Source organism: Fonsecaea erecta, assembly GCF_001651985.1.
Source record: "Fonsecaea erecta strain CBS 125763 chromosome Unknown Scaff9, whole genome shotgun sequence".
NCBI classification, from domain to species: domain Eukaryota; kingdom Fungi; phylum Ascomycota; class Eurotiomycetes; order Chaetothyriales; family Herpotrichiellaceae; genus Fonsecaea; species Fonsecaea erecta.
Genome location: NW_017387252.1, coordinates 1,433,762 through 1,459,490, shown reverse-complemented (window position 1 = coordinate 1,459,490; position 25,729 = coordinate 1,433,762). Strand labels below are relative to the sequence as shown.

At 51.1% G+C, this 25,729-nt stretch overlaps 7 protein-coding genes across 7 annotated transcripts; 5 read left to right on the top strand and 2 right to left on the bottom strand.

Annotated features, from left to right (window-relative positions):
• Positions 1-213: 213 nt before the first annotated feature.
• On the top strand, positions 214-3,633 carry AYL99_09737 (hypothetical protein; the record flags this gene model as incomplete). The annotated part of the gene is made up of 7 exons (XM_018841244.1): positions 214-775; positions 824-1,252; positions 1,307-1,514; positions 1,560-1,781; positions 2,041-2,863; positions 2,930-3,125; positions 3,176-3,633. 7 exons carry the CDS (start codon positions 214-216, stop codon positions 3,631-3,633), a joined length of 2,898 nt encoding a protein of 965 aa, XP_018689925.1.
• A 354-nt stretch (positions 3,634-3,987) lies between these two features.
• Positions 3,988-6,989, top strand: AYL99_09736 (hypothetical protein; the record flags this gene model as incomplete). The annotated part of the gene is made up of 7 exons (XM_018841243.1): positions 3,988-4,312; positions 4,367-4,807; positions 4,856-5,029; positions 5,660-6,160; positions 6,206-6,589; positions 6,636-6,794; positions 6,850-6,989. 7 exons carry the CDS (start codon positions 3,988-3,990, stop codon positions 6,987-6,989), a joined length of 2,124 nt encoding a protein of 707 aa, XP_018689924.1.
• A 43-nt stretch (positions 6,990-7,032) lies between these two features.
• On the bottom strand, positions 7,033-9,533 carry AYL99_09735 (DNA repair helicase rad15; the record flags this gene model as incomplete). Its single annotated transcript, XM_018841242.1, has 2 exons — positions 7,033-9,463; positions 9,517-9,533. 2 exons carry the CDS (start codon positions 9,531-9,533, stop codon positions 7,033-7,035), a joined length of 2,448 nt encoding a protein of 815 aa, XP_018689923.1.
• Positions 9,534-9,921: 388 nt separating this feature from the next.
• AYL99_09734 (hypothetical protein) lies at positions 9,922-14,779 on the top strand (the record flags this gene model as incomplete). The annotated part of the gene is made up of 2 exons (XM_018841241.1): positions 9,922-10,236; positions 10,286-14,779. 2 exons carry the CDS (start codon positions 9,922-9,924, stop codon positions 14,777-14,779), a joined length of 4,809 nt encoding a protein of 1,602 aa, XP_018689922.1.
• Positions 14,780-15,352: 573 nt separating this feature from the next.
• On the top strand, positions 15,353-16,536 carry AYL99_09733 (hypothetical protein; the record flags this gene model as incomplete). The annotated part of the gene is made up of 2 exons (XM_018841240.1): positions 15,353-15,623; positions 15,674-16,536. 2 exons carry the CDS (start codon positions 15,353-15,355, stop codon positions 16,534-16,536), a joined length of 1,134 nt encoding a protein of 377 aa, XP_018689921.1.
• Positions 16,537-17,905: 1,369 nt separating this feature from the next.
• AYL99_09732 (hypothetical protein) lies at positions 17,906-19,494 on the top strand (the record flags this gene model as incomplete). Its single annotated transcript, XM_018841239.1, has 2 exons — positions 17,906-18,325; positions 18,376-19,494. 2 exons carry the CDS (start codon positions 17,906-17,908, stop codon positions 19,492-19,494), a joined length of 1,539 nt encoding a protein of 512 aa, XP_018689920.1.
• Positions 19,495-20,753: 1,259 nt separating this feature from the next.
• On the bottom strand, positions 20,754-24,117 carry AYL99_09731 (hypothetical protein; the record flags this gene model as incomplete). The annotated part of the gene is made up of 2 exons (XM_018841238.1): positions 20,754-22,571; positions 22,630-24,117. The coding sequence occupies 2 exons, from the start codon at positions 24,115-24,117 to the stop codon at positions 20,754-20,756; spliced, it is 3,306 nt and encodes a 1,101-aa protein (XP_018689919.1).
• Between the last annotated feature and the right edge of the window lie 1,612 nt (positions 24,118-25,729).

The following is a 25,729-nucleotide window of genomic DNA, read 5'->3' as shown; positions in this document are numbered from 1 at the left end:
TCCCGTGGTTTCCCAGCATACTTCTGACATCCTTCAGGTGACGGCCAGCATCCGCGATGTGGGCCTTGCATAAAGGCTGGCCGGCAATGCGTCCGCAATGCAACGCCCTATCGACGCGTTTCGAGGCCACGAGGTTTCAGTACACAACAGGTTTGGGTGCCTATTCCTCCGAAAGGTAGATGACGAGTCCCTTAATTTATTCATGGGACACTAATGTTTGCAGTCGATTTTGTAGTTGAGGAACCTGCGCTGCGACATTCCAGGGTTGAAGGCAATCCCTCCAGCGAGAGTTCTGTTCAGCAGGAATCCGTTAAGGAGCCACAGCCTCGTGAGCTGTCAAGAGATGTGCCATTGCATGATGTATCATTGTTGCTGGCTGGACATGCCTTGTCTGGTGCGCATGTCAAGCCACCACTGTGTCGAACACTGAGAGAACCTGAGGATAACTCAATCTTCTGGACCAGAGAATCAGCCGAATTGATGAGATACTTCATCGATAATTGTGCTTGTTTCTTTGACTTCAGCGACGCCAAGAGACACTTTGCCTACGAGGTTCCGCTGAGAGCTCGCCAAAATGCAACATTAGCCAATGCTATGCTGGCACTGGCTGCTCGGCACCGAAGTCGGGCAGACGCATCTGAAACCTTTGCAGCCGATCAATATTACAACGCGTGTCTTCAAACGATGATACCAAGGCTTGGAGATAAGTCTGCGATCGAAGACGACGAGCTTCTTGCAGCCATAGTCATTCTGAGACTATTGGAAGAAATGGACGGTCAGTGTGTCAGGATGTCGTTTGGCTCTCATATTGACTGTCAAATAGTACCGATAGTGGGATCAGATCATCAGAAACACCTCTTCGGGACCCAAGCAATTATCACGGCGTCGCAGTCTCGCTCGGAAATACCAGTAACAGCATTGAGAAGAGCGTGTTATTGGGCGGCCTTTCGCCAGGAAATATTCATGTCTCTCACTGCGCAACGACCGTTCAATCTTATTCTACCTGATATGGAGCCGCCTACAAGTCCTTCTGACGATTGGTCGTGGACACTTCAAGCGACGTATCAGTGTGGCAAGGTAGAATCTTTCGTCTTTGGCGAGGAGTCTGTGACCATGTCAAGGTATCTTGAATTGATGGATGATATCGAGACGTGGCAAAGAGAGCGTCCGGTCTCATTTGACCCTGTATACCAGGAGACTGGTAGGCTTGAGAACTCCTTTCCAGATATCCAAATTCATATGGATTGTCACGGTGAGTGCTAAAACGACCAAAACGGAGGAAAAGATTTTGATGACACTTTTGCAGTGATGGGTTGGCAATACATCACAATGGCACATCTGTTGCTCAATGTCCACTGTCCATTGCCCCGCGTCGGCCCGGCTCACAAGCTAACGATGACGGACATGGAAAAGGTCATTCAAAAGGACGTCAGGACATTGTGTGGAATAGCTCAGTCAAATCCACACACCCCTCCGGCGAGTCTTGTGGCCTGCATGGCTATTGCACTGTGCAAGTGTGCTTCTCTGGCATTGTGTAGTAGACCGCTGACGTTTTACAGTCGGGGATCGTTTCGATTCCAGGTCCGAGCAGGGGCTTCTGAGAGATCTTCTCGTTCGAACAGAGCTCCGCACAGGGTGGCCAACTTGCATGGCACGGGAACAGCTCGAACGGACGTGGAATTCAACATGAAAGACCCCGCACCACCCAAATTGACACGAGGAGAGTTTGGGGACCCGATGTTTGCGTCGGAGGCTAACTATTTTGGAATCATTTCCGGTTAGTAACTCCGATGATCGACCTTGCGATGTGCAGAAGACACAGCATAGCTGGATGGACAACTCCACATTGAGAAGTACCCCGAGAATTCTTGACAACGGTTCGGATCCAGTGTATAAGAACTCTCTGCTTGCTTGTCTTCATCCTGGACACCTTCTCCAAACTGGCAATCTTCTTTACTTTCATGAGCGCTGGTGCATTTCAAAGATGCTATCAATAAAGCAGACCAAAATCATCGAGCGTCCACTGACCTATGATGCTAGCAATCCCCGTCCTGCAAACCTCCGATACGTCTACCTTCTGACTGCTTTCGTGTCATTGGGTGCTCTTCTGTTCGGTTATGACCAGGGTGTAATGGGGATCATAGTTGCGGATAATCGTTGGATGCATCTTATGAAACCAGCCAATTCCTGGGTCACTGGTGCTGTCGTGTCGCTATACGACATAGGGTGCTTTCTGGGGGCGATGAGCATTGGATACCTGGCAGATCAATGTGGCCGAGAACGAACCTTGTCTATTGCCAGCACCGTGTTCTGCATTGGAGCCGTGATTCAGGCTGCGTCTTATGACATTCCGACCATCACCATTGGACGCGTCATACTTGGATACGGAGTAGGAGCGTGTGCCGCCGGTGTGCCACTTTACGTTTCAGAGATTGCTCCAGCGGGTTTGCGCGGCCGAATAATTGGTATCGAGCAGATGATCCTGTGCTTTGGGGAGCTGATCGCCTTTTGGCTAGATTACGGCTTTGCATATCTGGACACTTCTGACTGGTGGCGCATCCCTTTGGCCATCCAGATCCTTCCCGCTGCTGTCCTGGCAGTCGGGTGCTGGTCTTGGGTTCCTCCGAGCCCGCGCTGGCTTGTGCAACAAGATCGACATACATGCGCGCGAGAGGTGCTTGCGAGGCTTCACGGCGACCAAGCCGCGGAAATCGAAATACAAGAAATTGCCGAAAGAGTGGCCTTTGAGAAGACGGTTGCGGTCACTACCTGGAGAGACATGTTCACATGGCCCGTCCTGCGTGTCACACTAGTCGGCACCGGTGTGCAATTCTTCCAGCAGATAACAGGCACCAATTCCATTGTAAGATCCTGACCCTGTCATAGCGAGTGTCAACAAGAGAGATAACTGACATTATGAGCACTGCAGCTATATTATACTCCAAGTCTGTACGAGCGTGGCGGGATCACCTCTGCCCATACACGCAACTTGGCGACGGGGGGTGTCGGAATTGTCTTGTTCGTCTTCGCTTGGATTCCCATTTTTGTTTTCGACAGACTCGGACGAAAGACTTGGCTTCAAATCGGTGTCATCGGAATGATGGGTGCGATGATTGGGATCACAGGTAAGGTACTCTATAAGCTTCCCGGACTGTGTAACGCTGATGGCAACAAGTCCTCCAGTGGCACGCGGGGAAATACCCGGGTGCGAAGGGCAATTATGCAATTGTCGTGTTCCCGTATTTGTTCTATGTCTTTTTCAACATCAGTTGGGGAGTCGGCAGTTGGACGTATGCCAGCGAGATATGGCCGGTTGCGTTGCGGGCGAAGGGAAACGCGTTGAGCACCATGAGCTTGTGGGCAGGATGTTATATCGTTGCGCAGGCCAGTCCTCCAGTCGGAGACGCGATTGGCTGGGGCTTGTACATCATCTACTCTGGGATTTGTGTGCTGGCATTCTTCTTTGTCCGGTACACCATGGTTGAAACGCGAGGGCGTTCCTTAGAGGAAATGAGCCGACTCTTTGGGCTTGAGGACAAGTTCGCAGCAAGGGGAGGGATCGACCCCGCAACGGCATCTGAGTCGAAGAATGGCGACATTGTGCATGAGCAGGTGGAGGAAGTGGACAAGTAGACGCCAATCATATAGTGCCGAGCCCAGGAGAGGTGGCGTGGGTGGCAAGTAGAGCTCGAGGGCGACTCGCTGCAAGGCTGAGATTCAAGATGCGGGGGCAGCCGACAGAGGCGAGGACGCCTTGCCCTATCAAGGCAATTTTGGCCGAAGGTCGGGGATTCCAAGTCTATCATGAGAGTGCTCGGTGGCAGGACGTATAAAAACAATTAAATTCCCTTCAACGGCCATCAGCAACCATGACTTGTCTTCTTCCTTTCCAATCTAAACCGTCCAGTTCTGGATTACCGCTTTCGTTTCCTGGACAGCATGACCGTCCTTGTCGGTCTGGCTTGTCGAACACTACGCCTTACAACCATGGGCAGCCCACGAACGTTTTCGATAGCAAAGCCACTCCTGGCACAGCCTTTATCCATACAGGCCTCATTGACGGAGAGATCTCAGGGCAAACTTAGTGAACAGAGCCTCGAGAAGGCAATCAGACAAGTCCACCATGACGGACTTGTTATCATTCAAAATGCCATTGACACTGATGTTCTGCGCCAATTGAATGAAAAAATGGTGAAGGATGCATTGGAATTGCGGTCCAAGGGGGACAAGAGCCCGTTCAACTATAACCAGGGAAACCTGCAACAGGATGCGCCTCCCGTAAAGGAATACTTCCATCCAGAAATATTTCTGAGTGAGTCGGGGCATCCAATCTTCAGCGAATTCTGATTGACATGCGGCACACCAGATCCAATTGCCACTCAGATAACATCGGCCGTGCTTGGTCCCCGTCCAAAACTGACCTTTTGCTCTGGTAACTCGGCCATGCCACCCAAACCAGGCTCTCCTGCCGAGAGGCAACCAGTCCACTCGGATGCGGATTTCGCACATCCTGACCACCCCTTTGCACTGGTGGTCAACGTTCCGCTGATTGATATAAGGCCGGAGAATGGGTCCACTGAAGTTTGGCTGGGCACCCATAAGAATTTCGGCATCGAGGCACAGGAAGGGGCACACGGCGAGCGAGCCTCGGGGAGAATTCGTGCTCCGTTGTTGGCAGAAAGGTCGAGAACGAACCCGCCCCTCCAGCCATACGTTCCTAGCGGCAGCATCATCATCCGTGACCTGAGACTCTGGCACGCTGGCATGCCAAACACAACTTCGGACGTGAGAATCATGCTGGCGATGAGTATGCAACCTCCTTTCCCTTACAAGCGCTCCGACTAATCAGTGACAGTCCATTTTGCTCCTTGGTATCGTAATCAAATGAGGTTGGAGCTTGCTGAAGAGATAAAACCGCTGGTAGAGAGTGTTCGGGATCTTGATATCAGAGCGGACTTCGTAAGCGAAGATGAGGCGTTGAAAAGATACCTCAACCGAGGGTTTGGGAACAGCTACGACTTTGGGCAAAGTTCATAGGCATAGATTGGCACGGTTGTTCTTGGAGCCCGAGGACCCTAGAACCATTAGAAGTCGGTGCAAAATTCCATGCATTTATTGAGAACATACTGCTCAGAGCTGGGTGCCACGCACTTGTAGAGCGATAAACGCGCTGCCAACATGCCTATGTCATTGTAGGACACCTTCCCGATTACACCGAGGAAGATCTTCGCCGTGGACAACTTGCAGAGACGACGGTGATTGCTTAGTTCCGGCTAGGGTCTATGATATAGATCCACAAGCTTGGCTGGAGCAAACCCCAGCTATCTTACAAAAACTTCTCCAGTGCTCCTCATCCCGCAAATTCGGTTCTTTCCCTCTGGTGGGCACGTCAATCTCCGGACACCGAAATTGATCTGCTACTCGAACATTTATTCATCAATTGAGAAGCATGGCCAAAATACCAAGCAAAAATTGTGAGGCTCATTCCCTTCCTATTCCCACTGATGCTCATGTCTGATCTTGAACAAAGCATGGTGAGCGCAGTATTGTTCGACTTGCGGCAAATGCTCATGATCCTGTTGTAGTAGAACGTGTCGGCTTCGAAAATTGAAATGTAAGTGACTTCTTCTTTGCAGCTAGTAGCTAACTGTGAAGTAAGGCGACGAGAAGTTGCCTACGTGTTCCCGCTGCGAAAGAAGCGGCCGCTGGTGTGATCGTACAGCGCCATTGAAGATCCAAGGCCAGAAGAATGTCAGCAGGCGAGCGAATGGAGACAAGAGTACAGACAGCAAAGAACAGACTTCTATTGAGCGATATGACGAGCCTCGCGTACGGCTTAAGAACGAGGAGATCGCCCACTACTTTGCACACTATCTCAAAACCCTAGCTCCGTGGTATGACCTTAACGACCTCGGACAAGCCTTCCGACGAATCGTGGGAAGCAGAGCCCAGCAGAGCTCCTTGCTTCTTAGTGCCGTCATTGCATTCGCAGCAATACATAAAAGTCGAACGTCTCACGCCGTTCCCAAGTCGTTGGCAGAGAGACACCACGCCCACTGCTTGCGGCTCCTGATCGGACTCACTGAGACGGCCCAGGCCATTAAAGACGGGACAGCCTTGGCCGCGACATGTCTGCTGCGGTCGTATGAAATTCTAGCAGGTGAGCAGAAGAATCTTCAAGTTGATATTGGCTGATCCGCATCAGAGGAAGAAGATCCCAATCGCCATCTTTTCGGGGCATTCTCATTGATACCGTCTTTGGCTTGTAGCCTGCCAGAGGAACCACTGCTCAAGGCCGGTTTATGGAATTACCTCCGCGAAGATATCACCTTCTCCCTCATCAATCACTGTCCGTTGAAAATCGAAGTCGGGGCAATAGATATCGAACTGTGTCGCGACGACGACTATGCGAACCAAATCACGATCCTGTTGGCCCGTGTCTTCAACGGGGCTTTTGCGGGTAGTGCGGAGCTTCTTGTCAACTTACAGTCAGCCATCAGTGCTTGGAGTTTGTCTATACCATTTCAACCTTACCATGAGTCCCTCGAAGGTATACTGCCAAAGATCCAGATGGTCGACGATTGCCACGGTGAGTCGGTCCACGGCGTTTTCGTTCCTCATTTAACGAGATCTAGTCGCTGCAATGCAATATTGGCACGTTGCCCAGATCCTGCTGGGTCTGAACACAGGAAGTCCTGTGGACTTCGAAGCACACGCCCGGACCATATGCGGGATGACATTTGCCGCCAAGAGTGACCCTGTTGTTGTAAACTCGTATGGTCCAATCTGCTATAGTGAGCCTTTGGATGGTAATAGTTGGGAGAACGAGGCTGATCTTTGACCATCTAGGCGCACAGTGGCTGTCGAGAGACGATGCTAGACGAGAATTAGTCAACCATCTTCTGGACAGTCAAAAGAGGACTGGGTGGCCCGTTCAAGCCATAATCAAGAAGCTGAAGCATAGTTGGGCCGGTGAGGTGGAGAGATAACTTTGCCAACGCGCCGCACGGACCAGGGATCCTGTCATTCCCGTTATTCCACGACCATTGCTTCTGCCATGAGCAGCTCCTCGTCAGCAATAACCTGATCAAACTCGTCCATTTCAACGACATGACCATTGGTACCGTTCCGCGCTGGAGCGCCATTGACCTCACTGTGCATGTAATCGTGCATTGTTGCGTCTTCTCTTCCCATATCGCCTTCGCCTCGCCTTGCTTGTTGCTCTTTTTGGAAGTTCTCTAGCTCCTTTAGATCCCAGCTGTCTTTACCTTTGGTCGAGCCATCAGGTAATTTCTGCCCAGGTCCCAGAGGCTGGGCTATACTTCTCAAGAACTTCTTTGCCATCCCCACAGCAGCATCGGTGCTCAATCCGGTCTGAGCATCAGTGATTTCTTCCGCGATCCATCGAGGCAGTTGAGTTCGTTTCTTCTGAAATCGGCGGTCGGCCAAAACCATGATACCGTAATCGTCTTTCCCACGCAAGACTCGCCCGAGGCATTGGGCAGCGTGTCGCATAGCGTCGAAAGACAAGAAGTCTTGTTCTTTGATTCTGTAGTTCTCTCGCAGAAACTCTAGACGTGCCTTTAGGATCCTCGATTCTGTGTACTGGAAAGGCGCACCCATACACAGCACAGTACGCCCATAATGATGATCAAAATCGATTCCTTCAGACACTTTGCCACGAGCGACACAAAGCAATATTGCGCCTTTGCCATTTTCACATGCAGTGCGGTAGGTCTCCAATGCCAGACTAGTCTCCTGGGCGTCTGGCGTCTCAACCAGAATCAGCTTGTAGGGCCAGATTTGATCCAGAATACCCATCCCCTGCCACATACTGATGATCATTTCCATGTAAAGATAAGAAGGAAAGAAGACAACGATGCCATCCGGTGTAATCTTTGCAAATTCATAAAGTAAAGCCCCATAATTGCGTACCACGCCTGGATCAGACCGAGACTGAAAGCCAGATGTTATAGACTGCTGATCAGAACCACGGGTGACGATCATTGGGAGGAAAGATCGCCTCGCAAGTGACATTGGGTATGATTCCTGTGTGACGGTGCTGAAGTTGAGCATTCTCGGGTACATCTCCAAAGGCGAAATGGTTCCAGAAGTGATGATAACAGAAGAAAACCGTTCGAAGACCGGTTTGATCGCGATCGAGGCATCAAGGCATGCGAAGTGCAAAATCGGGTTGGGGACTGTCGCTTGTTCGGTCTCGAAAGGCTCCAAGATCAGTAGGAACCCGGTCTCGTAGGTTGCCACAAGAGTGGCAAACGTCGCCACTTCTTGCAATGGCTGGTAGTCTTCGATATTCGTCAATTCCAAAGTGCGGACAAGGGATGTCAGTCGTTCGGCACAAAATCGCAGTGGCTTGCGTTCAATGAACGTCAACTCTTTGAGATGCGCGAGGAATGAGGGAGCGGTTTCCTGGATGACGTATAGGACTTTCATTCGAGTCTTGAGGTATTCGATAAAGCGTTTGAGAAAAGCCACGAAATGCTCAGCTCGACGGATATTGCCAGGCACGGCTTCCTTCAATAAATCGTCGGGCAAGGTGGGATTAGCCATGAAAGCATCCTCTGCTCGTGCTTCGTCTGCTTCTCTCAGGCCTTCCACGAGCTTCTGGTATTCATTCTGAAGCTTTTCTTCGTCGGACGCCTTCATCTCTTCAATCTTTCGTTCCAAGTTGTTTGCTCCGCGAGTGGCCTTCCTTAGCGAGTCCTCAGTTAAGTCGATGGACAATGACTCGATACAGACGTTGTCAATATTGTGGGCTTCATCGAAGACGACTATACAATCCTTTGAGAGCTCTTTCGAGACACGTTCCGCAATTTTGGGATCGAGTAGATAATGGTAGGAGTAGATGATGACGTTGCAAAAGGGCATCATGCGTCGAGCGGAGAAGTAGGGGCACTGCTTATGATCTTCACCATACCTTATGAGTTCATCGAGTGTGAATACCCCAGGAGGGACCAGGTTATGGGGCTCGAGGAGATCCAGATTATCATGATAGACACAGACCTCGACATCCTCTCCTCGCTCCTTCTTCTCTCTGACAAAGCCGGCTGTGAGACTGCGACATCTCGCATCAACGACAGCACCGCTTTTCTCCCTCTTGACGGAGGGATGTAGGCACAAATTCTTTCTGCTGGTCAAGCCCAAACCTCGAAAGTCTTCAATGAAACCGAGCTCCTTTGCCCGATATTTCATCAGAGCTCTCAACTCAGCCAGGGCCTTCTCGATTTCCGACATTGTACGGGAGCAGTAGATGAGCTTGCGATGTTCGGGGTAGTGTTGTTGGTATGCCACAATGAGGGACAATAGCGAAACGGTCTTGCCGGTTCCAGAAGGCATTTCAAGAACGCAGTGACCCCCAGCATCGAGGGTCCTTTTAAGGTCGCACATGTACGCATACTGTTCGGGGTAAATTCGAGGGTAAGGGAAAAGGACAGGAAGATCGCTAGTCACCGTTAGAAACGCTGTAATTAGAGGGAGGGAAGAAGACGACGGTACTCAATAAAGAACTTCATGTTGAGAGCGCGGTTTTGATCGGCCAGCACCGCTAGGTATCCGTCTCAGTTGAGCGCCTCTGTTGCGCTTAATCTCATTGCAACATATCAGAACCGCGACTAAATTAGAACAAGCAAATTGAACAGCGAAAAAGTGACAACGTGGTGGTTGTTGAAATTTCGGTCTACCTTTCCACCATATGCCCACGCCAACCACGGTGGAACGCGTCGAGGCGATTAGGCACAGACGGGCAGGCAACAGACCCGGACAGCGCAGGTGGCGCGAGATTAGGAGCGACGTCATATAGTCAATCTTTATATTCAGAATTTTACTATCACCCCGCGAGGCTGCCACCATTGCATTTGTTCCCTCTCAAGCAGCAAGTTCCAGGAGGACGACCACGGCAGCATGAGCAAGAAGTTCAAGCCACAGGCCACCGCGTCGAGCGCTCGTGCTGCTTCTGCTGCCTTTGGATCGTCCTCGTCCCCCGCCTTCGGCTTCAGCGCGCCGTCTCTGGGATTTCAGACTGCGCCCTCTTCGCTATCATACATCGCTGAACAGCCAGATCTCAGCATTGTCTCGAATCCGAACCTGGTTGTCTCCCTTCGAAACCTTGGCAAGAAGGACAGCACTACCAAAGCCAAAGCACTTGAAGAGCTACAAGATTATATAACCTCGTTGACCTCGGGCGACAACATTGATTCTGGCCTACTGGAAGCATGGGTTCGCAGTTCGCTTTTTAATTTTGAGTGCGCACTAACTGTCCACGTAGGTCAATCTATACCCAAGGACCTCGATCGACAATGCGCGTAGAGTCCGCCAACTCGCACACGCCCTGCAAGGCTCCCTCACTGCACTCGCTGGTAAACGAGTGGCACCTCGACTTGCACGGGTGATCGGAGCATGGCTTTCTGGCTGCTATGATAGTGACAGGCTGGTGGCCCGGACTGCACAAGAATCGGTGGCGGCTGCATTTGTCACAGAGGACAAGAGGCGGGCGCTGTGGAAAGTTTACAGGAACACCCTTCTTGACTATGCCAACGACGCCATACTGGTCCAGACACCCCAAACATTGAGCGATGAACGGTCGACCACACCAGATGACTCAGAGGCAAAGTTTGTCCGGGTATCTGGAAATGCTATGCAAATGCTCAGCCAGACTGTCAAGATCAACTTCGACCAGAAATCGGGGCCCGTCAAGTCTGACATCTCTGAACGTCTCGGAAGGATTGTGTTGGACAAGAGACTTTGGGAATACTCATCTCACGATGATCCTACCCTTCGAAGAGCTGTCTGCAACCTTGCCAGCATATGTGCAGATGTAATCCCTGGACAGCTGGACTGGAAAATCATAAGTGCTTGCTTTATTGGCAAAGCTATGCAAAGCAGCCAACTCGGCTCATCTCGTCAACTGTCAGAAGCGCTTCTGACACTGACCTCTGTCCGGCCAGAGGTGTGGACCACAGATTATTCGTCGAAATCAGTGGCATCCACAAGACTGTTCCAGTACCTGCGCAAAGGCTCACAGCGAGGTCCGGCAGATTTCTGGAATGATGTCGCGTTGCTCCTCAAGAAGATTCCAGTCGAGGCCTGGAGCACCGTTTTCAGCGATGGCAAAGCCCACATTAATGACGCCACAACATTGCTTGAGTCCTTACGGATGGGCATTACCAACCGTGAAGAACCTCGTCAAAATCTCGAGGCTGCCTGGTCCGTTTATGTCGATTTCTCCTTCTGGGTAACCCACCTGTTAGGAGATGACCAGTCCAGAGCCTTGCTGTTGGAAGAGAATGTCTTGCCGTTGGTGAAGCAATATATCATTCAAGATCCCAAGCAAAACTCTTGGGACATGCCGCGTACATGCAACATCACGATAACTGCTTGGGTACTCATAAGTCTCATCCGCTGCGATTGCTACTCCGCGTTCAAGAATGCATGGGCCAGTTTCTGTGAGCAACTCAGTACTAGCATGAAACTATCTCTGCCTGAAAGCTCGAAAGATTTTGCGAAATCGCAGGACGGCGTGGTGGCGCAAGCTCGACGGATGTTCCGCCTCAAGCCCCTTGTTCTCGGTGCTGAGTGTCTATCGCCGGCCGGGAAGGCACATGCAGCGGCCGTGTTTGAAGAATGTGATAACTCCTTATTGGATGCTGCTTTGAAGCTCTTAAAAGCTCGTAATGGTAAGCCATTCGGAGCAGCCGCTGTTCTAGAGGAAGTCACTTCTGCTATGGAGACAATCAGCTCCAATCCGTTGGGAGAATTCCTAGACTCAGATGCGGTGGACCTTCTCACTAGCCCTTCCGCAGAGTACCTGTCATTGGTCTTGCTGCATTTCCATCGTAACCTGGCGCAAGCATTCACAAAACTGATGGGCGCAGAAACGAGTGCTAGCGCCAAAGCACTTGCACGACTTCTGGAGGAGGCTTCCGAAGATGATCTGTTACAGAGTCCTGAAATCGAGTCTTTCATTATACGCGAGATATCATCACGACTGGAAGATGGCTTTGCAAAAGATATCGTGAGAAGTTTGTTGATGAATGCCAAACTTGTTCAATCCCATTTGCATAGGACATGTTGCCAAACGATTCTGGTTCAGCTATCGCCAGGCGCCGATCCAGCCTCGCAGCTTGCAGTTCTTCGTTTCTTGCTCGAGATCTTCGGTGACCATCGGTCAGCGTCTTCATTCTTCTCAGCGAACATGGAAAGCATGATCCTTGCGAAGCTTCTCGTTCTTTCAGATTCCGACAACTCGGAAACAGGTGAACTTGCGACCTCGCTTATCACCAAAATCAAAACTTTACCTAGTGGAGCATCATCAACAGTGGCTTCTTCTGCTGCCGTCATTGCAGATCAACTCTCTGGGGACGGCATCCCTCTCTCCATCTTCTTACTCATCGATCTCGCCAAAGATACCCTCAAAACTTCAACGTCGCCCAAACCAGACATCATTGCCAGTCTCATTCCGTCTGCGAAGCAGTGGGATACCGCACTCGAAGCTCATTTGAATGCTACGCCACCTCTTTCACTCTCAATCACGAACCCTCTTCATGGGCTAGTCTTCCTGATTCGGCCAGTGGTTGCTGTCACAAACAAGAATCTGTTCAAAGATTCCGAGGAATTCTCCCTCCTGTTTCGCCTGTTTCTCTACACGACCAAGATGCTACTTGACAGCGAGTTAATGACCTATCAATCGGACGAACAGCTACAAACACTATACACTTATTATCCCCTTGCTCTACAATTTGTGAATCAGAAGGTGACTCTCGAGGCTGCAAATGATCTCTGGCAAAACACAAACGATGAGGTCATGGAAGAGGCTTCTGAACTACTTTCGCAAGGAAATTCTTTGGTTCAGAAGTGGGCTTCAGATGAGAGGATGCTGAAAATTTGGATCGAAAAGATTCGTTCAACAAAGCTTTTAAACCCGCAGGCTTTTTATTACAGCTTGACATTTACCGACGTGGGGCGGCGTACTATCGACGAAAACGGGCTTGCAACAATCACGTCTACTCTTAAGGAGGATATGACACACATGTACCGCTTAGAGGAGGTTTCGCGGTCCGCGAGTTTGATATGCACCTTTAGGGACTTCCTCGTCAGCTCACCACAAGGCCGAAAATTGCTCAATGAATTGATCGCCAGAGGAACTGATTTGAAAATTCCATCCACAGTCGAAGAGGGCCTACAGGCACTAGTCTTGCTTGACCTTTTCCTGGATGGACAATCTGAACCGTTGGAAATCATCCCGAGTCAGCGACAGATTTTCCTGCTGCAAACTCTTGAGCGTGTGGCTCGTGACGCCTCCGCTGGCCTGGCCTGTCAAACAATGGCCATGAAACTTCTCGAACCGGCTATTGCAGCCACCAAAGACATCTATGGGGACCATTGGGATCGCATCCTACAAAACCTGGTGGCTCTTTGGCAGGACGGTAGTGACTTGAACAATGATCTTCCTCTCCTACATGCCTCACTTCGAGTATACGAACGTTTCAGAGATCTTGCCACGACTGAAGATGCAAATGAAGACTTCGTTGAAGCCTGGAAATCCTCACAATCGTCTCTGGAAAAGGGTCTGTTGCACTGTCTGAACAGCTTCAACAAACCCAGCAACGAGATCGACCAACCCCGCCAGATTACAGCTGAACTGCTTCGAAGACAGCTTTTACATATCGACGTGCAGCCTGATATAGACTTGTACTCCTTCTTATCGTCGCCGGAAGCTCCGGTACGAAGAGCTGCTTACGATCTTCTGCACCGGTCGATCCCCTCTGAGCAGGAGCAGATATCGCTTGACGTTGCCCTTGAGTCAAAAGTTGCTCATCTCCCATCCGAACTCTTGAGCGTTCTATTGGATACTGCAAAAGCACAGGGTCTAGGGGCCGCGGCTTCGCGGCAGAGTTATTTACTCTCCTGGCATTTAGTCTTCGATCACTTTCCAACAGCGTCCTACAAGCTCCGGGACTTCTACGCTATGGACATCAAGGAGAAAGCAATACTCGGAGGTCTTCTGGACTTACTTTGCGATATTTGCCGAATCCCGAGTAACCGCCCCATTGACGCATCGAAGATCGATTTCAAATCCTTCGAACTTGGAACCGATGAAACCGATGAGCAAGAGGAGCAGCATCTCGCTATGCACCTTTATTATTGCTGTCTATTACATCTTCCAGGGCTCACAAGAAGTTGGTTCATTGAGCAAAAGAATCGTATTAAGACGCCATTGGAGAGCTGGACGCAGAGATATTTTGCCCCAGCCTTGATATCGGCCGCGGCGGCGGCGGTCAGCGACTGGATACGAAGTCAATCGCAAGAGGAAACTGATGCCCCTTTGACGATTAAAACATCATTGAGTGGCTCTGAAGTGGTAGCGTCCATCGCCGTAGATCCCGAGTCGCCGCCCATATCTCTAGCGATCTATCTGCCAAAAAACTATCCTCTGGACTCCCCGACTGTGTCTTCGCGCACCCGAGTAGGTGTCTCGGAGAAGAATTGGCAATCGTGGTTGCGAACGTTTCAAATAATCATATTCAGCACCGGCAGCATTATTGAAGGCCTCATTGCCTTCCGACGGAATGTCCAGGGCGCGCTGAAGGGCCAGAGTGAATGTGCCATCTGTTACTCGATCATCGGGACGGATATGCAAACCCCCAATAAACGATGTGGAACCTGTCGTAACACATTCCATGGGACCTGTCTCTTCCGATGGTTCAAGAGTTCCAATAGCTCCAGTTGTCCTCTGTGTCGGAACAATTTCAACTACGCCTAGCTGGACACTGTTATGTGATTGGCGTGCTCGGCAGGAACTCACATCCTTCACAGGCCTTGGGCTAGAGCTATTGAAGCCTGCTTCTCCCTCGTAGATGTAAACGGGGGGCTTATCAGCTGTGGCATACGAGCGCTTTCGCTATCGTTCTAGGACGTAGAATTGGAATTCCAAATGATCAGCATCGTCGTTACAGCATCAAACGCTGGTACAGTCTGGTAATCTCAATCACCGATTCGATGAAAGTGTGCCCGGCAGACCGAACTTGACAAGTTGCCGTCCGCAAGAACTGTTCTCTGGCGCTTTAAACTCCTCACACACTCAATATAGGATGCAGAAGTCGTCATAGTGCCAAGGGCTGGGTGAGCACATCGGCAAAACTACCGTTTATGGAATTTCTATAGTAGTTGTTTCTCACGCTCCGTATTCTGCACCAACGGCTTCAAGCCATCATGGACCACGACGGTGGGTGTACGATATTCGTCGATTGCTTCCCCCTGCACACGTATCTTGCTCAGTCAGAAACGGCGATTTACGCCGTGCTGAATACACGAATCCCTGCTTGGTCTTACGATCATGTCCGCGCCTTCTATCCCAAACCTGAATTCTCTCCGAAGAGGCCAACGTGGACGAGGGAGGAGTCGAGCGGATTACGGGACACATATCGCAGCCGGACAAGGATCAAGTCGCAGCCAGCTCCATCAGGATGAAATTGTGCAAAACACCGATAACGATGCCGCAACTTCACGGCAGAGTGCTGTGGATGCCGGTTACCTCGAGGACCCATTCTCTACGCTGTTGCACACTGGAGGTCCCGTGTCAAGACGATTACCACTCATGAATAGAGGTAGGTCTCGGCTGTGCACACTTTCCAAGTCCTCAATTTACCAGCCACAGGCACTTACGTCAGGACGACTTGCATTGACCGTATCGTCGATACCTTTCTATCTTCTGCGGGGGAGGGGCCAAAGCAGATCATCTCGCTGGGTGCCGGCAGTGATACCAGATACTTTCGCTTGAGGCAGAAGCGCCGGAAGCGTGACGTGATCTATCACGAACTTGACTTCGAAGCCAATACTAGGCGGAAAATCATCCAACTCCGCAGCCCAAGCTTCGAAGCAGCTGCCAGGCAACTTGCCGAGGTAGATATGCGAGGAGCAGACGTTCAAATCTCCCACGACGCGACGGCGTTGGTGTCCCCGGATTACGTTGTCCACCCTCAGGACCTCCGACACCTCTCACACAAGGAAGCCTTGCTGACCGGCATGGATATGACTCTCCCAACGCTGATAATCTCGGAGTGCTGCCTGGTGTATCTATCACCTGAGGGCGCGGATGCGGTGTTACATTACTTCTCAAAACTATTTCCAAAAACGACACCTCTGGCTATCGCAATCTATGAGCCAATCCGCCCCCACGACTCGTTCGGAAAGACCATGGTAAGCAATCTGATGGGTCGAGGCATACAGTTGCAGACCTTGGAGAAGTATGCTGGTCTGGAGGAGCAGAGAACGCGGTTGAGAACACATGGATTCGGGGCCGACGGAGCGAGCTCTCACGGGGGGGCAGAGGCGGCGGACATAGACTTCGTCTGGCAAAGATGGATAGTTCCGGAAGAGAAGGAACGCGTTGAAGGGTTGGAGTGGATGGACGAGGTGGAGGAATTTGTGCTGCTTGCCAAACATTATTGTATCTGTTGGGGCTGGAGAGGGTTTGGAGAGGATTCACTCTGGAAGGATCTACCCGGTCCGACCTCTTGAGTGATTATGTTGATGTCATCCGTTAGAAGTCGTACATAGGAGCACTCCGGATGTTCTTATGGACTGATATCATAATATCGATTTTCAGCTGATACCGATACCCTAGAGCAGAGTAGATTTCCCCCGTGCTGTGGAGCACAAAAGCGGGTTGTCACGTGCTCAGATCTATTGCTTCATATCCAAGTGCGGTCTTGGCATTAGTCCGCGCTTTTCCAACCCGTATTTTCACTTGTCCAACTCCAACCAGGACAATAACAATCATTGTCCATATATTTGCGATCGACATATCATCTCCTCAGACCCCATAGCCCCATATCAACGATGGACAGCCTGCAGCGCCTCGAACACCACGGTGACTCCATCCGTGCACGTTCACGCCCCTACCAGTGGCTAGACCGACAAGCCGTGGCGCAACTCGCACGAATTTTAATCCCCGCCCCAGCAACCAGAAACCAAAACAATCAGCGTTTCTGTGCTGGGGAGCTTATCAACTCGGTGGGTCAATGAATCTCTGCAGAAACTCTGGTGGCAAAGTCAAACGGTGCCTAGCTTGCAGTTTTCCAACTGTTGGTTTCAACGAGGTGCCATGTGTGAAAGGAAATGACGCAAGCTTCACTCGACTGGTCTCGTCCCTCAGTAAAGACCTTCTTCTAAGGCCTGAACGAAGGAGACAGCGTCCCACGCTGGAATGGGCAGAAACCAACGAGATTGCCAGCCAACATTCCTGACAGAACGAAGTCACATAGCACAGCAACGAGCCCATAGGCGAAATGTGCCTCTGGTTGATTTCCCCGTGATGATTCGATAAGGCAGATCACACTGGGCAGTTCACCTCGAATCGGAGGATTTCTGATTCGCGCCGCGAGATTGACAATGCTCCAAAGTGGACTGAGTGGACGCGATGGCAGGGTTGGCGCCTTGACCTTTCCCCATTCACAAAACAAACAGTGCTAAATGTGGGCCTTCTCCAAACTATCTAGGCCAGCCCGGTGGACCAGTAATGCGCCAGCCTTGCATGGGTGCAGAGTGGCTCTGCCCCGGCTTGCCCCATCGTTACGGGCAATTTGCCCTTTCGGAGCTTGATCTGCATCTCATTTACCTCTTCGCCATAGCTTGGACTTCTTCCTTTTGATTGTGTATTGTGTCTTTCACTCTGCGTCTGTTTCTGCGCTCGTCGTCGCCGGGGTCGTTGTTCGTCGTCTTTCGCTGTTGCGCGCTCTGCGAGCACCCACGCTCCTTACCAATACAACTGACCTTAGTCCCTCATTTACGACTCGTCACCAGCGTTGGCAAAATCCCCCCAAGTATCACGAGGCGATGCTCATGCGTGAACCATTATAGCAGAGAATCCCGCCAAACGCGAACCACTATGCGGAAGCGGACGATTACTTCGAGCGCAAGCGCTCTACTCCTTCTGCTCACCTCTCTTGTCAGCGCAAAACACAACGGGATCCACGATCACCTCGAGGCCCTTCACAAACGACATCGCGCAAATCGAGAGCTTGCCGCCAGATCAACGGCTGAGGATGGACAGCAAGGGGTGGAAGTAAGATCGATTCCAGAAATTCAAACATCTGTGAGCAATTTGGAGAAGCGACAAGGGCAATGTGCTTTTCCTACAGATGCTGGCCTGGTTCCAGTCTCGCCGGGGGATGAAAACGGTGGATGGGCCATGAGCCCAAATCAACAATGCACGCCAGGAAGTTACTGTCCTTACGCATGTCCGGCTGGTCAAGTGTCCATGCAATGGGATCCCAGCGCTACGTCTTACACATATCCCCAGTCGATGGTTTGTTGTCTTATTCTAGCGTGACCGCGCATTGTGCTGACCAGACTTAGAACGGTGGGCTGTACTGCGACCAGAACGGCAACATACAGAAGCCATTTCCAAACAAACCATACTGCCAGGCCACCAATTCCAACATCGGCGTCCAAAACAATGCTGGTGGCGTTGTGTCATTCTGCCAGACTGTGCTTCCAGGAAATGAAGCCATGTTGATTCCCACGTCCGTCACCAGTTTTGCGACTCTCGCAGTACCAGGTCCCAGCTACTGGTGCGAAACTGCGGCGCACTATTACATCAATCCTCCTGGAATTGGCACTGATCAAGCGTGCGTATGGGGTACCAGTTCTAATCCTTATGGCAATTGGTCCCCTTATGTGGCTGGAGCCAATGTGGATTCCTCAGGAAACACATTCATCAAGCTTGGTTGGAATCCTATCTATCTCGAGCCGGCTACGCCTTTCCGGAATCAAATGCCAAATTGGGGCGTCAAAATTGACTGTCCCAATGGCGGATGCTCGGGGCTCCCGTGTGCCATTGATCCCTCCCAAAACTCAGTCAATGAAATGGTTGGTGATTCGAGCATTGGAGCAGGAGGTGGCGCCTTTTGTGTGGTTACAGTTGCGCAGGGCTCAAGCGCCAACTTTGTGGTCTTCAATGCCGGCGGCGACACCAGCGATAGCGGTAGCAGTAGCGGCTCTGGTTCGTCGACTACATCGTGGAGTGGCAACAATGCTGGACAGTTCTTCCAAACCACCAGCTCTTGGCAATCACCCACAGCTTCTCAGTCGTCCTCTGGATCCCCTTCCAGCGAAACATCCACCACTTCAACCGAATCCTATGCGGAATCCTGGACTTCCTCGTCGGTCTCAACGACAAGCTCTGCACATATGGTGTCGCCTTGGACTGGCCCTACCAAAGCAACCGGTTACTCGTACGGACTACCAACTCATTCGCCATATTACTCGTTGTTCAACCACACCACCTACACACCCCCAACAGGAGTTACCGCGGGAGCCGTCGAAACAACCGCCGAAGCCACGGCAACACCATCCGCGCCAGCCTCATCTACAGTTGCTCCCCTCTTGCCTGCCACAGGTGGCTCCTCGACAGCACAACTTTCTCTTGTCGGCCTCTTCTCGGCGTTGGCCGTCTACGCATCTGTTATAATGTGATACCCACCTACCTCCAATATTCTATGGTATGGTATCGCAAAACAAGAGTGCTCCGGGTTATCGTATAGGACTTGAACACTAGCGCAGCTGGTCTTGCAGACCTGGTTCCTACCATCGATTCGGCTGGACGATTTGACCACATCCATTCACTTCTTCCTGGATATTTTCGATTGCAGCTTTACCGTTTCTTTACATAAAGAACATATTTTCATGTCCGTATCATTCTGGTAATGCCGGCAAGGGGCACGCAGCTACGTCAACCACGTATTCGCATTCGGATCACAACCTGCTCGTCCGGGAAATTTTTGTTGATAGTACCGCAAACTCCAGAATATCTAGGGTTTGGAGACCTTGTTCTAACGATGCCCATGTCTGTTTGTTGGAAGTTCATGTTGGGAGACAAGTATCGAGGCGGGCTTTGAGAACGAGAGTTGATCGTTCCAGATTGGCCTTTGGCGGTTGGGGGCATCGAACGTTTGACGTTTAGAGGTATCGGACTCGAGAGTACATAGTTGACTTTAATCAGATCTGTTGATACCCTATATTACTCGCGAACGAAACCTTTAACTGTATCCACCATCAAGGCACTATTTATGGCTGAAAACCTTCAGTGGGGACAAATGGGAGTCGGTTGTTGTAGTCTGACAGAGTTGTCAGGCAATCCATTGGGAAGGCTGTGCTAATGGAGGCAAAGGAGGAAATACTGCACCGGCAAGGGTCATGATCATTTTTAGATGCGGGCTGCAAAACCACGTTTGTGCTTCGGTGAAGGAACAGTAAACTATCATTGTCTTTCTCCTTTACACGAGAATGCAGACTGAAAACCAAAGAACCTTTTGAACCGACCGAAGGAACTGTTGAACCTCCTTCAACCATCTGGAACGGGATGTGGAGGTCGGGAGTAACACAGCGTCTGGCTGCTTTCAATGCCAACGCGAATTTTGACATTGTCACGGATTTGCTCGTATAGTACGCTTAGATCTCATATCGCATTGCGTCCTGCTACTTTGTCTGCAAGTTGACTCAACCCCCTGCTCATTCCCCCACATTCTCCTGGAGGTGATAGAAAAAGTCAAAGCTGATCACCGGAAAAAGAACAGAGCCCTCAGCCCCTTCTTGTAGCCCAAGGGAATCAAATTGATTACAGAACCTAAGAAAATAGCATGCAATATTCTTTTCCAAAAACCTCTCAGCCTCTGTCGTATTCTTGAGCCGGGTTATTTGTATGTCTATGAACCAAAGTCCTACTCTTGGTAAACCTAGAGACCAGCCAAGCCATTCGTCAGAGGGAGGTCCACACAGTCGCTGATCTCTCCTCCAGTAACCGACTGCTCGAGAGTCGCGTTCTTCAACATGTCCAGTCCCGCGTCGAAGTCCTGGACAAGGAAGACCTTACTCGCCGTATTGCCATCCGCGTAGTTGCACAGCACTGTCCAGTACTCGTTGCCTTGGGTGTCCATGGCCACGAAGACACTGTCGAGAGCCCCGTCGTTGGTGCCATCGTCAACGATAAAAGGCACCAGCCCAACAATCTCAGAGGAGATGGGGATGTGCTCAGAATCACCCAGGCGGAGGCGCGAGACACCGTAGTTGTTCATTTCGGGAGTGTAGTAAAACAAGGTGCGACCCTCACTATCACCGACGACAACTTCGTCAAACACCTCGAATAATGCACTACCAAAGGTTTCGGAATCGATGTCCTGGATGCGGACGTTGCCATCGTCGTCAGCCGCAAGGTTATATTGGAGTCCTGTGTCGGAGATGATGGTGTAATTGTATTCCGGGCCAGATTGGACTGACCCATCGAGATCCAGCGGTGTGGTGAAGTTGGACGAGGTGTCATTCATGTAAGCCGAAACTTGGGAGGGGAAGTCGTATTCGTCTTCGTCGTCTACTCCGTCGCTATCTCCGTCGACGTCAACATCGATGTTCGGGAACGGATCAGTTCCCGCTGCGTACTGGGACAGCGTCAGTAGCGAATCGCTGTCGTAATCGTAGCTGTCGTCAGTAGTAGTTGTGTTGTCAGATTGGCGCTTCTTAATTCCAGATAGTGTCAAGCATTTGGAGGCCAGGTTGAGCTTGTATGGGCTGAGCAGCTGTTTGTCCTTGGTCTTATACTTCTCCTTACCGAAGAGTTTAGCCACCGCATTTGCCTTGAGATCGTGTTGTAAGTTGATGTAGAAATTGATGCCATTGCAGGTCTGGCCAGTTGAAGCACCATTGGTGGCACCATTAGCAGTGGAATTCACGCCTCCGGAAAGCGTACCATTCGAGAGGCTGACTTCGGCTTGGAAGGTCGCCCCAGCGTGCAGCGAGGGGACACTGGTGACAGCCACCTCGGCGGTGAACTTGGAGTTGGCAATATCCAGACCAAAGGCCAGGCCGATCGGCAGCGCGACGTAGGTGTCCATGATGATCTCGCCCTTGGCCTTGAAGGTTGGCTCAAATTGTGGTTGCCAGGTCGGGGTCTGTGAGTTGCCTGAGTTCACCAGATCTATCACGGCACGAGCATTGGCAACCTTGACTGTGCCGCCCACGAGTATTTGGCCCGTAGCATTGAAAGTGAAACCGGCTTCGGCATCGAGGGTGATGTATGGTCCGATAGTGATGATATTGGGAACCGAGAGACCGGGGATACCTTGAGTGAAAAGTCGCACGCTCTTCTTGTCAGCGTAATTGACCTCAGCCGCCACGCCCAAATTGACACCTGCTTGTAAGTTTCCCAACATCTCAAGTTGGCCCATAGTCAGGCCCTTGGTGATGTGGAAGGCAGCGCGACCAGCCACATTCAACGATCCCGTGACACCGCAGGAGACGCAGTACACATGGAAGTTATTGTTCTCCCAGATCTTGATGGCATTGAGCGGTTTGTCGTTGTCATCCTTGAAGAAGTCCTGCTGGACGTATTTTACTTGAGTAGCGTTGGGAATGGTGAAGGTCTTATTCACTTGGTATTCGTGGGGGCTGCCATCGACCCATGATTTAATGTCAGATGCCTTGGAGACAACCTTCTTGGCGAAACCAACAATTTTGTCCTTAAGCGACGGTTTCTTTTGGATCCCTTTGTCTTTGGAGGCCTGTTTCGATTGTTAGTCTGGGAAGGATATTGTTGGTGTGTCTTCATTCTGAACTTACAGCCGCTCCCTTCTTGCGAATATCCGAAACGACTGCATTGCTTCGATCCCTACTAGCAGTGGCGCGTTTTGTAAGAGACCTCTTCTTGGAGTCTTGCTCAAAATAGTCGCCGTCGTCGGTATCAAGATCGACATCAGCGTCGCTGTTGTCGTCGTCGCCATCGTCAGTGAAGATGCCGTCATCGTCGTCGGAATCGTCATCATCGTCATAGTCATTCCAGTTATAGTCATCCAGACCACCAGCAAATTCACCGAGGTCTTGCTGGAAGTCCGATTCCTCCCATACGATGTACCCTAGGGCATCATCGAGTTGCTGGTCGAATGTATCGCTGTCGTCGGTGCCTGTGGGTAGGGATGTTGCGGCAGCGCTTGTGGTTGATGTTGCGCCTGAACCGGGGTATCCCCTGCTGGTTGTTGAATAACCTCCAACGGAGCCCGAGGAGGACTTTGTGGACACACTTCCAGGCGCTCCAGTCGAGGTCGAGGAGGATTGTTGATATGTGCCCCACTCCAGGTCGAAACTCTCAGCGACGTAATTGAGATCCACGGCCTTCACGTCACAAGTGGCGGTTGATGTTGCAGAGTCGAAGCTCACCGAAGAAGTTAGATAATACACATAGTGGCCGTCATCGGATCCCTCTGTGGTAGCCAGGACAAACCAAGTACCATCAGCAGGCCACGATTTGATTGCATAGTTGTAGGCTTGTTGAGAAGAAAAGGCGACGGTCAATGACGAACCAGACACGGTGGCCGCCACAAAAGCCGAATGATCGAGCACGACGGTAGGATACTGGAAAGTAGTCCCAGCCGAAACGTAGAGAGACCCTGATGAGATACCAGAGTTGGGAGCCCCCTGCGCAAAGAACAGACCCTTTGCGCTGCCCGGCTTCAAGTGCGAGAGATCTTGGTCATTGTGTGAAGGAAGGAAGCCAGGAGTCAAGGTGTGGATCGGCGCCGAAGCCGAAACAATTGCTGGATTCCCCCCGGTGTTGCCGGAATACGACCAACCTCCAGAGGAAGAGGAGGAACTCCCGCCGAACGAGGCACCCCCAGACGAGGAACCACCACTTGCTGAGCCGCCCGACGAGGAAGAACCTCCCGAGGACGAGCTTCCCCAGGATGAACCGCCTGAGCCAGAATGTCCGCCGCTGGCCCAATCGCCCCAGCCGTCTGATCCTGTATTGCTTCCGGAGTGGCTTGAAGAAGAGCCATCTTCATGAGGGAGCCAGTCTGCCCATTGCCCGACTGACGCAGTTTGTGTATAAGTCTTGCTCAATGATGTCGTGCTGGTGGAACTATTGGTAGTGATGGCGATCGTGGAGGTGGTCTTTTTGGAAGAAGCGGTCCAGTCCCCCCATGAGGGGGTGGATGGTACAGCAGTGGTCGTCGTCGTCGTCGTCGTGCTTGGCGTTGTCCATTCGTCCCAACCAGCCGGTGAAGCAGCGGCCAGGGACAGAGTGAGAGCAGATACGAGGAGATGTGCAGCCATGCTGATTTTGAGAGTGGTTTTAGGTGTAAACAACGGCAAAAAAAAAGAATGGACGACCCGCAAGGGTCAGGAACGAGTGATTGAAAACAGAAAGGAATAGAAAGAAACAGCACAAATGAAGGACTGGACTGGTTAGGAGTGCTCACCAACAGTGTTTACCATCACGGGGACATGTGTTTTATATACAAAAGTCCCTGGCTGAACATAACTGGAATTTTGGACGGTCATGTCTCTCCTCTCCGTCTCGAGCTGCAGAAAACTAGCGAACGAGTGAGTGAGTTTCAATTTGACTCCTTCAATGCCGGATTCGGACGCCAAGCTGGACTCAGGTGAAGTTGATGAAGCCGCAAACACCATATATCGACCATAGAGATGCAAATAAGCGTCAGGCAAAGCTTTCGCCGAGATTGAGCATGGCATTCGCTTGTATGCACGTGGCGTCAAGGGTCCTCACTTTCGGCCTGACCGAGTTCTCCTACTTGGCTGCCGACAGCAGACCGGCGAGCGAATAGCTTCAGGGCCTTGCATACCGGATGGCGTAGAGGACAGTCTAAGATTGGTAGGCCTCCAGAAGTGGAAGCGCTAGTGAATATGCCTGATATAAGGGGGTTGCACTGTGTGAGTATGGTGGATGGAGAATCCACTGGTGAAAAGGAGACTCATAAGCAGCCTCGCACAGCTGGAGTGGGCAATGGTCTGTCTACTGCGGGTACAGTAGTTAGTCTCGATCAGTATGGAACTCCTGAGTCCTCCAGCTGAGTCCAGACCGTAGAAGAAAGTGGGCCATTATGAGACAGTCCTCACACTGTTGAGGTCATCGTTGGTCTCACTGGGAATGATGACTGCACAGTCTGGAAGCTCTTACTCAATCCTCAGCACGGCTGTCAAGAAGTTCGAACGACGCAGAGGACGGAAGCACAAATACGACCAAAAATGAGGAAACTCCTCTGAGGTTGAAAGAGTGATATTCATGCAACCGAAGCAATGTTGGCCTTCTTGGCATTACCCCACAGAGGCTATGGAGATCCACACGTGATTCGGCCTGGGTTGTTTAGCGCTTCCACGGCGCATCACGCGAACCAGAATACTAGGTACCATCAATTCCTTACGCCCCCTCGGCTGTGGTTCAGCTTCAGCCACCAACGCCTCTGAAGAATGCGTGCAGGGGAAAGGGGTAGTCAGTACCATCGGCACCGCGCCCTGATCCAGAAAAGTGTTGCAGAATGGCAGAGTGGCGAAGTAGCAAAAGGATCTGATATGAAACAGCAAATTTGATGTGCCATGGCACATTTTACCGATGCAGTGGACAAGGACAGCGAGGAACTTCAGATTCGCTTCTCTTGCTACATGCACTTAATACAGCCCTCTTGAATGGAAGGCTAGCCCCACAATTCCAGTCTTCCATCGCCCAGTCTGGACCTTCTTATGCAGCATCCCGCCGTTAGGCTGAAAGTTGTGTGGCACTGCATTTCCAGGTGTGCCACATAATAAGATAAAGATATCGCCTTCTGGCAAGTCGGTTTCCTCTGTCAAAGTCAGCCTGGCCTTTCTTCAGATCTCGCTACATCCCTGGGTGTGAGGAATGAAGAGAGTCGCTGTCTCGTATGAACAA